The sequence below is a fragment of the Podarcis raffonei genome, chromosome 13 (genome assembly GCF_027172205.1).
Source record: "Podarcis raffonei isolate rPodRaf1 chromosome 13, rPodRaf1.pri, whole genome shotgun sequence".
Classification (NCBI taxonomy): Eukaryota; Metazoa; Chordata; class Lepidosauria; order Squamata; family Lacertidae; genus Podarcis; species Podarcis raffonei.
Window position 1 is genome coordinate 52,228,473 of NC_070614.1, and position 14,517 is coordinate 52,242,989.

At 51.3% G+C, this 14,517-nt stretch overlaps 1 protein-coding gene across 1 annotated transcript; it reads right to left on the minus strand.

Moving 5' to 3' along the window:
• Position 1: 1 nt before the first annotated feature.
• Positions 2 to 12,944, minus strand: SLC16A11 (solute carrier family 16 member 11). Its single transcript, XM_053360638.1, has 5 exons — positions 12,782 to 12,944; positions 8,834 to 9,052; positions 7,713 to 7,856; positions 5,305 to 6,039; positions 2 to 1,121 (listed from the first exon to the last, which is right to left on the minus strand). Exons 2-5 carry the CDS (start codon positions 9,033 to 9,035, stop codon positions 913 to 915), a joined length of 1,290 nt encoding a protein of 429 aa, XP_053216613.1. The 5' UTR covers positions 9,036 to 9,052; positions 12,782 to 12,944; the 3' UTR covers positions 2 to 912.
• Between the last annotated feature and the right edge of the window lie 1,573 nt (positions 12,945 to 14,517).

Sequence of the window (14,517 nt, forward strand, 5' to 3'; positions counted from 1 at the left end):
TAAGGTGGAGGAGGTGCAGGCTGTTTTTTTACCCTCCATCTTGGAAGCCCCACACCCCCCAGCTAGGAAGGGACAGGAGCAAAATATACATCAGTTTGGTCCAAATTAGGTACCAGAGTCAACTCTCAATACATCACTTCTGGCAAATGAGACATCCTAGCTGCTTAATGGGCCATGAAAATTTGTGTCCCGGGCTTTTGAAACCCCTGTGCTATCTGAAACCAAAGCAGCACATTAGTTGTCAGATGTGAAATATATTAGCCTTGCTTTCAGTTCTCCTACTCTGCTATATTGGACTACAAATCCCATCAGCCTCTGCCAGCACGACTGTGCATGATTTATGGCTGAACACCTGAAGCGCGCCAATTTGGGTAGAAAACTGCTGTTCGACCTGGCGGCTCTCAAATTCTTTTTAGCACACCCCTCGACAATTGCTCGGCGACTTAGAAGAGCATTTAATAAGCTTTATCGTGTGTGTTTTTAAATCACGGCGCATACGTAACTCATATTTAATAAAAAAGATATATATATATATTCTTCTGCAGTGCAGGCATGGTCGGTAAAAGCAACCTCTTCGTATGCAAGTTATTGATCCCTTGAAATGAAATTTCAAGGGAGAAATTATTCGGCAGACACAGTCTTGTGAAAATGGCAGGCTTATCCTTAGCCTTCGAACTCCAGCCTTGATAAAATAATAATAATAATAATAATCACCTGCATGGGCAAAAGAGATATTCTCAAATCCTCTGAAACCTTTCCAGTTTGTGGATTAGTGTCTGAGAAACAGCCTCTGTCCCAGATTTAAGATATGCGACAACTTTTTGGCCTCTGCGGTGAAAAACAGGTGCTCACGGCTGAAGTTCGGTTGTTGTGTCAATGTTTGAGAAGGGAAGACGTGTTTCTTTTCTTTCTTCATACCTGTGAACATTTGCTTGTGAGGGGAGAAGGCAGCAGAGAGGGGACCGGGCCAAGGGTTCCCCGGGTCCTGGGGTCGCCATCATCCTTGCAGCAGCCGGGGCAGAAAGAAGGGAGGGCAGCGAAGACCCCGCTGGCGCAGAGGACGAAGGACCCTCCGACCAGGAACGAGGCGGTGAAGTCTCCTGTCAGGTCCCTCAGGAAACCTGGAGAGGAAGAGGAAGACAGTAGGAGCCCGCCAGATCTTGCTTTCGCCAGAACTCCGAGAACGCGAGTGACGCGGCAGCTAAAAAAGCCAATGCAATTCTGGGCTGCATCAATAGGAGTATAGCATCTAGATCAAGGGAAGTAATAGTGCCACTGTATTCTGCTCTGGTCAGACCTCACCTGGAGTACTGTGTCCAGTTCTGGGCACCACAGTTCAAGAAGGACACTGACAAACTGGAACGTGTCCAGAGGAGGGCAACCAAAATGGTCAAAGGCCTGGAAACGATGCCTTATGAGGAACGGCTAAGGGAGCTGGGCATGTTTAGCCTGGAGAAGAGGAGGTTAAGGGGTGATATGATAGCCATGTTCAAATATATAAAAGGATGTCACATAGAGCAGGGAGAAAGGTTGTTTTCTGCTGCTCCAGAGAAGCGGACACGGAGCAATGGATCCAAACTACAAGAAAGAAGATTCCACCTAAACATTAGGAAGAACTTCCTGACAGTAAGAGCTGTTTGACAGTGGAATTTGCTGCCAAGGAGTGTGGTGGAGTCTCCTTCTTTGGAGGTCTTTAAGCAGAGGCTTGACAACCATATGTCAGGAGTGCTCTGATGGTGTTTCCTGCTTGGCAGGGGGTTGGACTCCATGGCCCTTGTGGTCTCTTCCAACTCTATGATTCTATGATTCTAACTTTGGGCAGGAGGCCTGGACTCGTGGCTAATGGCAAAACAGAACCTCCCTGTCCAAGGGCAGTGTTATGAGGGGAAAAAACCCTGCTCCTTTCCCCTTATGGGGTACCCAAGAGCCCATACAGAGTCCTTTTGTTGGTTCTCTATTGGTAGGAGAAAATAACAGAGACCAACCAGAGAATATTGAGAAGCAAAGCAGCTACCGGATTTTTTGCTCCGTAAGACACACCTGACCATAAGATGCACCTAGTTTTTAGAGGGGGAATGCAAGAAAAAAAATATTCTTTAAAGGGAGCGCTGAGCTGAGTCTGTATGCATTCCAGGATCTGCTCAGCGCTCCCTTTCACGAGTTGCACGGAGCGTGTGTGTGGCGCTTGCAGGATTTTCCCCGAGGAGGGAGGAGGGCAGTCTGTCACTGATGGGTTGCCCTTCTCCCTCCTCGGAGAAAAGCCCCCAAGAGCCACACACACGCTCCGCGCAGCTCTTTATAGGGAACGCGGCTCTTGGGGGCTTTTCCGGGAGACAGAGGGGCTAAGCCAGAAGCTAGAACAGCAAGAGGGAGCTCTGCGCAGCGATCCCTCTTGCTGTTCTGGCTTAGCCGTGCAGCCTGCATTCACTCCATAAAACGCACACACATTCCCCCTTACTTTTTAGGAGGGGGAAAGTGCGTCTTATAGAGCAAAAAATGCGGTAGTTTGTTAAAGCTGTTGCAACAGGGTGCTCCCCCCGCCCCAGGGGGGGTGGAGGGACCCCAAGCCATGCGCGCAAGCTCTTATGTAGACATTTTAAACTGCCCGCCCTGGAGTCCAAGACCACCCCCAGAAACATCATACATACATCACGGAAGGGGTGTAGCCCAAGACCCCCCCCAATACATCATACGTACATCAGAGAAGGGGCGGACTACAACAGAAACCTGAGCGCATTGTTTTTATCCTGTCTGCCAGGTTATCTGATTGGATTACCTGGGCATCCTAGCCACTCTTTTGTTATGAGGTCACAGGTCACAGGCTTACCCTATTCATATCTTAAATGTGCCCTTAGACAGGATTTGTGAGCAAAGAGACAATGGGGAGATCCCCCATTTCCTTTGACCTTGCAGAGAAATATTTGAGGTCATTTGGGAGAGACGAAATGGTTTCAGGACTTTTTTCCGTGGGGTTTTAGACATGTGGTCTATACATTTATGTATGTGTTTTCTTGGTACATTTATGAACATCTATTTTATATATTCAAAACTTTAAAATTCTTATAACAGCAGTGTACCTTGGTGCCTGGCAGGGCTGGCTTTAGGTCTGATGAGGCCCTAAGCTACTGAAGGTAACGGGGCCCTTTATATGTCCAGCTATCCTTTGTCAACAATAAATTGTCACTGTTTTTTGTGTGTTGAATATATGCTGGATGGTCATTTATGGACCTCATAGGTATCTAAAGCTGTTTGCACATAACAAAATAAGTACGGTATTTTATTAAAGTTTTTTGCATTTTGGAGGGGCCCCGAGAGAGTGGGGCCTTAAGCTATAGCTTGTTTAGCTTATACGTAAATCCGGCACGGGCGCCTGGCACATTCAAGTAAGGAGGAAACGTGTGGCAAGAAACTTGCATGACGTTTGCATATGCGTTCACATAAACAGCCTCGGTCCAGTATACCTGAAGGAGCGTCACCACCCCCATTGTTTAATTTTATATATATATATTTCCCTACAGAGTGTTGCCTTCAAATGTTTTCTAAGAGTCATGTAGTTGTTACGATCCAGCTTTCGGGCAAAGGAGGTGAAGTCTCTTCATTGCAAGAACTTTGAGCCGTCCGGCAGATCAGGTTTAGCAAAGACACATCTAAACTCGCTAAGGTCTTGCAAGGACCTCTGGTCGGCATATCAGAGACCAGGAACAAGCTGTCATAAACGAGAGCCGGCGTGGGGTGGAATCGTAGAACTGCAGAGCTGGGAGGGACCACAAGGGTCATCTAGTCCAACCCTCTGCAATGCAGCAACCTTTTGCCCAACGTTGAACCCGCAGCACCGAGATTAAGAGTCTCATGATCTAGTGCTTGGAGTGCCAAAATAGAACCTGAGAGGCTGGGGTACGAATCCTTGCTCGGCCTCAAAGCTCCCCAGACAAGACCTCAGGGGCCGGCCCCCGCCTCTCTCTAACTAGCCGCTGTGGGGATTAAACACAAGGACAGAACCACATATGCCACCTTGGAGGGAAAAAGCGGTTTGAGCATTTTACACTGATCCTGGTCTGACTTCAATGGCTACCGATTAGTTTCTGAGCCCAATTCAAAGTGCTGGTTTTGAGCTATAAAGGCTTAAATGGCTCAGGACCACAATACCTCAAGGACCGTCTCTTTCCATATGAACTGACCCAGACCCTGAGATCATCTTCTGAGGCCCTTCTTCGTGTTCCTCCTTCTCAAGAGGTCCGGAGGGTGGCAACACGAGAACGGGGCCTTCTCTGTAGTGGCTCCCTGTCTGTGGAATGCTCTCCCTAGAGTAGTTCACTTGGTGCCTTCATTACACACCTTTAGACACCAGGCAAAAACGTTCCTTCTAATTCTGATTATATAATTCTGATTATATATGTTGTGATCTTTTTTGTGAACCCCCCCGAGACCTCCTGTTGTAATAATAATAATAATAATAATAATAATAATAATAATAATAATCTTAAAAAGCAGAGACATCACCTTGCCGACAAAGGTCCGTATAGTTAAAGCTATGGTTTTACCAGTACAGTGGTACCTCGGGTTACATACGCTTCAGGTTACAGACTCCGCTAACCCAGAAATAGTACCTCGGGTTAAGAACTTTGCTTCAGGATGAGAACAGAAATCGTGCTCCAGCGGCGTGGCAGCAGCGGGAGGCCCCATTAGCTAAAGCGGTGCTTCAGGTTAAGAACAGTTTCAGGTTAAGTACAGACCTCCAGAATGAATTAAGTTCTTAACCCAAGGTACCACTTAGTGATGTATGGAAGTGAGAGCTGGACCATCAAGAAGGCTGATCGCCGAAGAATGGATGCTTTTGAATTCTGGTGCTGGAGAAGACTCTTGAGAGTCCCATGGACTGCAAGAAGATCAAACCTCTCCATTCTGAAGGAAATCAGCCCTGAGTGCTCACTGGAAGGACAGATTGTGAAGCTGAGGCTCCAAGACTTTGGCCACCTCATGAGAAGAGAAGACTCCCTGGAAAAGACCCTGATGTTGGGAAAGATGGAGGGCCCAAGGAGAAGGGGACGACAGAGGATGAGATGGTGGGACAGTCTTCTCGAAGCTACCAGCATGCGTTTGACCAAACTGCGGGAGGCAGTGGAAGACAGGAGGGCCTGGCGTGCTCTGGTCCAGGGGGTCACAAAGAGTCGGACGCGACTAAACGACTAAACAACAACAACATGTTGTGATCTTTTCTGTGAACCCCCCGAGACCTCCTGTTGTAATAATAATAATAATAATAATAATAATAATAATAATAATAATAAGCGAGGTGTCCCTTACCAGAGAGAGGTGGGCCCAGCAGCCCCCCGACGCTCATGGCCATCAGACACAGTCCTGTGGCGTTGACCACGCGTGACACGCCAACGATCTCGGGCAAGACCCCGAAGGCCACCGTGGCAAAACTGCCCGCGCTTGTGCCGTAGAGCAGGGCCAGTCCGAGGGCATCTGCGAAGGACGAGGCGAGCGGGAAGAGGAGGAGACTGCAGGCGGTCAGCGCACTGCAGAGGACGAGGAGGCGGGCCGGGGACAGGAGGCGCTGGTCAGCCAGGCCGCCGGCCAGCAGCCGGGCCAGAGCGTCCGAGAGGGAGGCCGCGGACACAACGGCGGCGGCTTCGTAGGGTCCGAGGCCCATCGCCCGGCCGTAGGGCTCCAGGTGGACGTAAGGCGTGAAGTAGCCAGCGGCCAGTAGGGCGGCGCCGAGGGAGAAGGCTGCAAAGCCCCTCTCGGCGAACAGGCCCAGGTCGAAGCCCGGTCCCGAGTGCGAGAGGTCGCCCCGCAGGCTCAGCGGGCGCAGGAGGGCCCCGCAGACCAAGAGGTGGAGGCCCAGGGCGGAGGTGGCGAACAGAGCCCCCCGCCACGCCAGAGAGTCAGCCAGGAGCCTGAGCAGCGGGGAGAAGGCGAAGGAGGACAGTCCATTGCCCGTCAGTGCCAGGCCCATCGCCAGGGAGCGCCGAGACGAGAAGTAGCGCGAGAGGGTGCCCATGACGGGGGCGAAGGCCAGCGCCCAGCCGAAACCTGCGAGGGGAGAGAGGCTTTGGGTGGGCGAAGGAAAGAGCAGGCAGCCGTGTTGCATAGCTGTTCAACTTACAGATTTGAAAATAAGGGACCAGCAGCCTTGAAAATAAGGGACCAGCAGCCAAAATAAGGGACCTGCAGCCTCGCCTGTTCCAGGGACTCCAGTCTTCCTGTCCTCCTGCAGTCTGGTCAAACTCATGCTGGTGGCTTCGAGAACACTGTCCAACCAACTTTGTAACCAGAGGTTCAACTGACTAGAATCTGAATCACATGCACCACAAGGCCTATGCAGCCTCAACTTAAGATGGCTCCCCGGCCTGGCTTTGCACTGCAAAGTTTGCAGCAGCACATGCAACAAAATGGCGTCCAGCATTCAAAAACCCCCTCAGCTTGCATTAACTAGCCACACACAAGGCATGCAAGCTCCACCCCCCAGTCGTTCTTAGACTTCTTATTGGGTGAGCAACACAGCCAAGCAACATGCCTTGGAGCCTCCCTCCTCCCTGGCCGGCAGGGAGGGAGGGAGAGGAGCTGCTTCCTTTGAAATTTAAGGGACATCATTTAAGGGACATCCATCAATAAGGGACAGCAGCGGGACATGGCGCTGGAATAAGGGACTGTCCCTTCAAATAAGGGACACTTGACAGCTATGCCGTGTTGTTGCCAACAATAAATTCCTCTTTATTCAAAGATGTGCTCAGGACTGCCAAGACTAATGAGCACAGCAATTGTGGTCCTGCCCCTATGAGGCAGTTGTGGGGGCTGAAGGTCCCTGTCTCCCCACAGCCATCAATGTCTCCTCCGCTCCAGAGTTTTTCCCAAGCAATCGGAGACTATGCCTGCCTTCAGCCAACCTATCCTCCGCCCTTTTCATGCCTCTTCTGGTTCCTGGGGAGACCAAGGGAGAGAGGAGCGGGTCACAGCAGGAGAGGGAGACATTATTATTATAATTACTAAAGGACCCCTGACCATTAGGTCCAGTCGTGGCCGACTCTGGGGTTGTGGCGCTCATCTCGCTTTATTGGCCGAGGGAGCCGGTGTACAGCTTCCGGGTCATGTGGCCAGCAGGACTAAGCCGCTTCTGGTGAAGCAGAGCAGCGCACGGAAACGCCGTTTCCCTTCCCGCCGGAGTGGTACCTATTTATCTACTTGCACTTTGACGTGCTTTCGAACTGCTAGGTTGGCAGGAGCAGGGACCGAGCAACGGGAGCTCACCCCGTCGTGGGGATTCGAACCGCCGACCTTCTGATTGGCAAGTCCTAGGCTCTGTGGTTTAACCCACAGCGCCACCCGCGTCCCACATCATAACTACTACTACTACTTTAATAATAATAATTTTATTATTTATACCCCATCCAGCTGGGTCTCCCCAGCCACCCTGGGCGACTTCCAACAGAGGACTAAAAACAGAATAAAACTTCAAACATTAAAAACTTCCCTAAACACTACGCTTATGTTCTGCCTCCTCCTTCATGCAGTGCGTAGTTTGACTACGGAACTCCCTGCCACAGGAGGCGGCAATGGCCGCCAGCTTGGATGGCATCAGCAGAGGATCGGACAAGTTTGTGGGAGATAAGGCTCTGCTCTGCTCTGTGGTCGGAAGGCAGCAATCCTTCTGAACCCCACTTCCGGCGGGGGAGCAGGAGGGGAAGGTGGACCCCATGCTCACTCACCTGTCAGAAACCCCAGGGTGAGATACAGCTGGAGTAAGCTGGTGCTGAAGGAAGCCCAGAAGACGCCCAGAGAGGAGAGGAGGCCGCCCAACATGACCACCGGACGAGCTCCGAACCGCATGCTCGCAGCCGTACCAACGGGACCTGGGTGGAAAACGGGCGGAAGATGGTTGCAAAGGGTTAGGGCAGCCTCTTGGGGGTTTATTTTTGGACTACAAGTCCCATCATCCTGAGTCAGAGTAACCAATATTTGTAGATGATGGGAGTTGTAGTCCGACAACTTTCGGGGAGCCAAGGTTGAAGAACATTGCCTTTTGGCAATCTGGTGTCTTCCAGATTATTTTTTTTTGGACTACAACTCCCATCATCCTGAGCCAGCGTAATAGATTTTCATGGATGATGAGAGTTGTAGTCTCACAACGTCTGGGGAGCCAAGGATGAAGAACACTGGCTTTTGGCAATCTGATTAGTTCCCTGACGTCTTCTAGAGATTCCCCCCCCCCAACCTCACAGTTATGGGTTAGTTTGTTTGGTTTTATGTTCAACTGAAGGATTGAACCAAGGCAAGGATTGAACCCGTGGCGTTCTGCATGCAAATCAAACCCTGCCAACCCCTTCCCAGATTTGCTCTCAACCTCCGCCCCCTTTAATTTCATTATATTTAGAAAATAATTAAAACATGACAGTGTAGGGATGTGAGATTAACAAGAAATGAGGAGCGCTGGGAGATTTTGTCCATTAGAAATAAGCTCTCATAGCATCCTAGAGTTGGGACCCCAAGAGTCATCTAGCCCACCCCGTGCAATGCAGGAATCTCAGATAAATGTGTTGCCTTCGCTCCGGAGACAGACCAGCTGATTCACTCAAAAATGAAGAGAAACGGCTGCCCTTTTTGTCTGGACAGACTTTTTACGGCTTAATTATTTGCCATTTCGCCTATTTGAACCCTGCACAGTTTTTCAGTATTTTGAGTTGTGTTCCAATATGGTTAAAAGGTTTGTTGCTTGAAAAGTATATTATTCTGCAAGCGCCGCAACATCGCCAATACAAAAACTGGTATCCGGAGCAAAGGCGTCAACAGGCGTGGCCTTCTGGGTGGTGGCCCCATCTGGAAAACTTACTAGCCAGCTGCTGGGTTGCCAAGGCGATGGCCGTCACCCAGGAGACCTGGGCAGCGCTGGCGTCGAAAGCCTCCACCAGTTCTTCAAAGAGGATACCCAGAGATCTCAAAACCCCGTAAGTGAGGGAGTTGGCCAGAAATCCCGAGAGGACGATCAGCCAACCCCAGCCCCCATCCGGAGGGTTTTCCAGAGGCAGCGACATCTCTCAGGGTTGGATTCCTAGAAGAGTCGAAGGAGAGAAGAGAGTGTTTTTGCAAAACATGGCCATAACCCACTGCTCTTTATAACTTCCACAAGACAAGGCTGCACATGTTCAGTGGGAACGTTGTGGCAGGGAGCAGCCGCCATTTCCAGTGCTCCTCTGACCCAGAAGTGCGCCTGAAATAGCTCGTGCGCATGCGCAAATGTTATTTGTGCATGTGCAAGCGTTATTTGTGCATGCGCAAGCGTTATTTGCGCGCACACCCACAAGCGTTATTTGTGCATGCGCAAGTGTTATTTGCACATGCACAAGCGTTATTTGTGCATGCGCAAGCGTTATCTGTGCATGCACAAGCGTTATTTCTGGTGCACATCCGGGTCAGAGGAGGCCCGTGCACATGCGCACAAGCTATTTCCAGTGCTCCTCTGACCCAGAAGTGCGCCGGAAATAGCGTGTGCGCACACGTATGGGCACACGTTCCCCGCCCTCCGGCCCGCCGCGTGATAGGCGCTGGAGACACTGGACCAAGGTGCGGTAAGTTTGCTGATCCCTGATTTATAGCAATCAGGGCCGTCTTAACCATAGGCGCCAGGGTTGCGGGGCACCCAGGCACCAGGCTCTCAGGGGTGCCAGGCTGAGAGTCCGGGGCCCGAGAGTTGGAGTCCAGGGAAGAGCCCGCCCATCGGTCAGAGCGCCACAGTGGGCTCTTTTACTGCGGGCAGCTCTGCGCCGCGAGTTCGGGGGTGAAGAAGAAGAAGAAGAGGTTGGATTTGATATCCCGCTTTATCACTACCCGAAGGAGTCTCAAAGCGGCTAACAATCTCCTTTCCCTTCCTCCCCCACAGCAAACACTCTGTGAGGTGAGCGGGGCTGAGAGACTTCAGAGAAGTGTGACTGGCCCAAGGTCACCCAGCAGCTGCATGTGGAGGAGCGGGGAAGCGAACCCGGTTCACCAGATTACAAGACTACCGCTCTTAACCACTACACCACACTGGCTCTCCAGGGTGAGCGAGCTAGCGAGGCCAGAGGTGGCCAACTGGCTCTGCCCTCTACCTCTGGGATTGGCGTAGGGCCCAGCGCACGCTGCTTACACCACGAGGCACCCGGCTTTGCTCAGTTGCTGACGCCAACGCCTCGGGCTGGTTTGCTGCGCTGGGCTCCTTAGCGTGGTGTCAGCTCCCTAAAAATGTTAACAACTTTGGGGTTCCTCGGACACTGAGGCCCGCGGAGCTGGACCTCAGTGTCTGACCTGAACAATGGGGGTGGAGACGCTCCTTCAGGTCTACTGGGCCTTTGAGGCCATTTAGGGCTTTCAAGGTCAGCACCAACACTTTGAATTGTACCCTGAAACGTACTGGGAGCCAATGTAGGTCTTTCAAGACTGGTGTTATGTGGTCTCGGCGGCCGCTCCCAGTCCCCAGTCTAGCTGCCACATTCTGGATTAGTTGTAGTTTCTGGGTCACCTTCAAAGGTAGCCCCACGTAGAGCGCATTGCAGTAATCCAAGCGAGAGATAACCAGAGCATGCACCACTCTGGCCAGACAGTCTGTGGGCAGGGAGGGTCTCATCCTGCGTACCAGATGGAGCTGGTAAACAGCTGCCTTGGACACAGAATTGACCTGCGCCTCCATGGACAGCTGTGAGTCCAGAATGACTCCCAGGCTGCGCACCTGGTCCTTCAGGGGCACAGTTGCCCCATTCAGGACCACAGAGTCCCGCACACCCGCCCGCCTCCTGTCCCCCCCAAAACAGTCCTTCTGTCTTGTCAGGATTCAACCTCAATCTGTTAGCCGCCATCCATCCTCCAACCGCCTCCAGACACTCACACAGGACCTTCACCGCCCTCACTGGTTCTGATTTAAAAGAGAGGTAGAGCTGGGTATCATCCGCATATTGATGAACACCCAGCCCAAACCCCCTGATGATCTCTCTCAGCGGCTGCATGTAGATGTTGAAAATCATGGGGGAGAGGACAGAATCCTGAGTCTCATATTGGCCTGCAGCAAGACATCAGGAGCTGGCGAGGCAGAGGAGTCTGCCCCCCCCCAAAAAAACGCCCACCTGGTTCAATTCTCCAAACCAGCGTTTCCCACGGCGCAGGTGGGTCGCGCAGGCTTCGCACGGAAGCCCCATAAAATCCCCTGTGATCAGGCGGCGTGCTTGCATTCGCGTGAGCAAAATCTCGGATAGGGGGCTTTGAAAGTGCTATAAATATTTCACCAAATGGCACATTAAACAGGGACGCTTCGCTCGGCTGCCCCGAGTAATGGGCACCAAACAGGCAAACGTGCAGTTCGGAGGCACGAAACGGGCGGCTGCCAAGAAAACGGAGAGGTCCAGAATTCTTGGGGCAATAAATTGATGGGTCAGCATATCAAAGGATATCCATAGAGCAAAAAACCTGGGAAACATAGTTCTGTATGCACCCAGCGTGGCCACAATTCTCCTATATAGCAGGTGTTCTCAAAGTGAGGGGGGGTGGGCTCAGGAGAGGCAAATGACTATCAGGCTTTGAAAAGTTGGCACCATTGGACCACGTTCATCCCTTTTGTGGAATTAATGGAAATAAATAGCTTTAACTGGATTTGGAATAAATGCGCAATTAATTAGGTTTTGAATTTTGCTGTGCCGTTCTCTTTACTTGAGAGGGTCGTGCGAACGTCCGAACAGCGCTTTTTACAGGGGAGGGGGCGCTGGAAATGAATTTATGGCACCAAGTTGCGGGGGGGCGCGCGCGCAAAAAGTGTGGGGCCCTCTGCGGTATAGTATCATGGCGACTCCCCAATCAAAACCTGCATTTGTCAAAATAAACACACACACATCCCACGGTCTAAAGACAAATATCCCCCCCCCGCAAAGCTGCTCACTGATTATACAAAGCAGTGCTTAAATCTTTAATCCGGAGACTCAAGGGGCAATTTGGAACTGGTTGGTTCAGGTGTATTGTAACCCAACTCTCCTGGGAACTCTCCTTTCTTTTTTGGTTGGGGGGGGGGGAGATGATTTGTGACGGCTGAGAAGAGAGAAGCCTTCTGGGCTGCATAAACTGGGGGGGGGGAGCAAATCTCAGGACAAGGAAATGAGCAAGGGAGAGAATATAAAGTCTGGTAGGGGTCGCCAAGACGCAGAAGAGGGGGAGCCCACGAGGGGTTTTGCAAGCAAGGAGCGGGTGGGAGGGATACAAGACCCCCCATTTTAACAGGGACCGAAGGGGGGGGGTCTCAATAATATAAGATGGAAACTTTGGAAGAACCCCCTCCCCCAAGCTGGTGGGATTTTTGTGGGGCGTATTCTGCAATGTGTCATATCGGTGCAATAACAGCGCATTAGAGATGGATTCGTACTGGTCGATCCACACATAATTATTGGGCTTGGGGGGGTCACTCTTATCCTATAAGCGCAGCAAAAGTGGGACATCGCCCCCACCCCGTTCCCGGAGCATTTGCGGTGTGAAAAGTTGCAGGATACTCGCAGGTTGACCTGCACCGATTGGAAATGAAGTTGTGTCCGCGCTGAAAGTTTCGGAAACAGTGTCGAAAGCGGGATTTACGTATAACCACCTCGATAGCATCATGGATGCAGATTTTTTAAAAAAAGAACGTCTGGAGGGGCCGTGAAATTATGGGATGGGGCTGGAGGGGGGTGTCATGAGCCAGGCACTAACGGGAGCTCCCCTCTCCATCACATCTGAGATCTGTGCTGGTTTCCTGATCCTACCCCACCCCACCCCGTCCTCCTTATTTTACCTGCGACAGGTGAGAGAGGATGCTGTGAGAAGGAGCCTCGTCCTCTGCCGCAACGGCCAGCCCCAGAGGTCTCCTAAGCCGTGAGAAGGTTCCCCCTCTTTTCCCCATGGAGAAGCTGGGACGGCCGCCTTTAAAAGGTGCCAGCCGGATGGGCATGACTGGCTGGAAGCGAAGGCGGATCCTGTTCCCGCCCCGCAAGGGAGTTGCTTGCTGCCTTGCGGTTGCCAAACAAAGAGAGTCCTAAGCATTTCTCAGCTGCCCAAGAGGCAGGCTTCTCTGTCTCCTTGCAATCCCGTGTCCTGCGGGGAGGCTGCACCTGTTGGGCGCCTGCCTGTTGCTTCGCCGGGAAAGGCACAAAGCTACTGCCCGTTTCTGTTCTAATAACAATAACAATAATGAGTGCCTGGAGGCGGTTGGACGATGGATGGCGGCTAACAGATTGAGGTTGAATCCTGACAAGACAGAAGTACTGTTTTGGGGGGACAGGAGGCGGGCAGGTGTGGAGGACTCCCTGGTCCTGAATGGGGTAACTGTGCCCCTGAAGGACCAGGTGCGCAGCCTGGGAGTCATTCTGGACTCACCGCTGTCCATGGAGACTCAGGTCAACTCTGTGTCCAGGGCAGCTGTCTACCAGATCCATCTGGTACGCAGGACGAGACCCTCCCTGCCCACAGACTGTCTGGCCAGAGTGGTGCATGCTCTGGTTATCTCCCGCTTGGACTACTGCAATGCGCTCTACGTGGGGCTACCTTTGAAGGTGACCCGGAAACTACAATTAATCCAGAATGCGGCAGCCAGACTGGGGACTGGGAGCGTCTGCCGAGACCACATAACACCAGTCCCGAAAGACCATATTGGCTCCCAGGATGTTTCCGAGCACAATTCAAAGTCTTGGTGCTGACCTTGAAAGCCCCAAATGGCCTCAAAAGCCCAGTAGACCTGAAGGAGCGTCTCCACCTCCATCGTTCTGCCCAGACACTGAGGTTCAGCTCCGAGGACCTTCTGGCAGTTCCCTCCCACCGAGAAGTGAAGCTACAGGGAACCAGGCAGAGGGCCTTCTCGGTGGTGGCGCCTGCCCTGTGGAACGCCCACCCATCAGATCTCAAGGAAATAAACTACTATCTGACTTTTAGAAGACATCTGAAGGCAGCCCTGTATCCGGAGGTTTTTAACGTTTGATGTTTTGAATGTTCTGTTGAAAGCCACCCAGAGTGGCTGGGGAAACCCAGCCAGATGGGCGGGGTAGAATTAAAATTATCATCATCATCATCATCATCATCATTCATTTCATTAATTTTAGTCATTTTAACCTTTCAAAACTTGACTTCCACCCCTCTTTCTGCACTTCCTTAAATTTACTTTTAATATCTTCTGCATTTCCAAATTCAATTAATTTGCTCGTTTATTTTATTTATATACTCTTATTAAACTGCAGGTTGTTACAGTAATCCTGCCAATGTTCTTATCTGTTTACAATTCATCTGTAAATATTCAATAAAGCATTTGCATGCTGTTATATATGAAAAAGTTTATCTTGATTTCTTATTCTACCGGTACGTTTCGCAATTTCTGCATATTCCATAAGTTTTTGTATCCATTCTTCCTTTGCTGGGACTTACACTTCTTTCCATTTTGGGGCAAGTAACATTCTTGGGCGCCTGCCTGTTGGCTGTTCTGAAATGCGGCGATGCCAAGGGCGTGAGACTAGGAATTCAAGTCAGTTAAGACATCCCCAG

Bases quoted from the DNA above. Each gene is read 5' to 3' on its own strand.
- SLC16A11 (XM_053360638.1), bottom strand. From the start codon at position 9,035: ATGTCGCTGCCTCTGGAAAACCCTCCGGATGGGGGCTGGGGTTGGCTG. The intron at 7,857-8,833 runs GTAAGTTTTCCA...TTTTCCACCCAG, and splicing joins GGCAACCCAGCAGCTGGCTA to GTCCCGTTGGTACGGCTGCG. The intron at 6,040-7,712 runs GTGAGTGAGCAT...CTCCCCTCGCAG, and splicing joins CACCCTGGGGTTTCTGACAG to GTTTCGGCTGGGCGCTGGCC.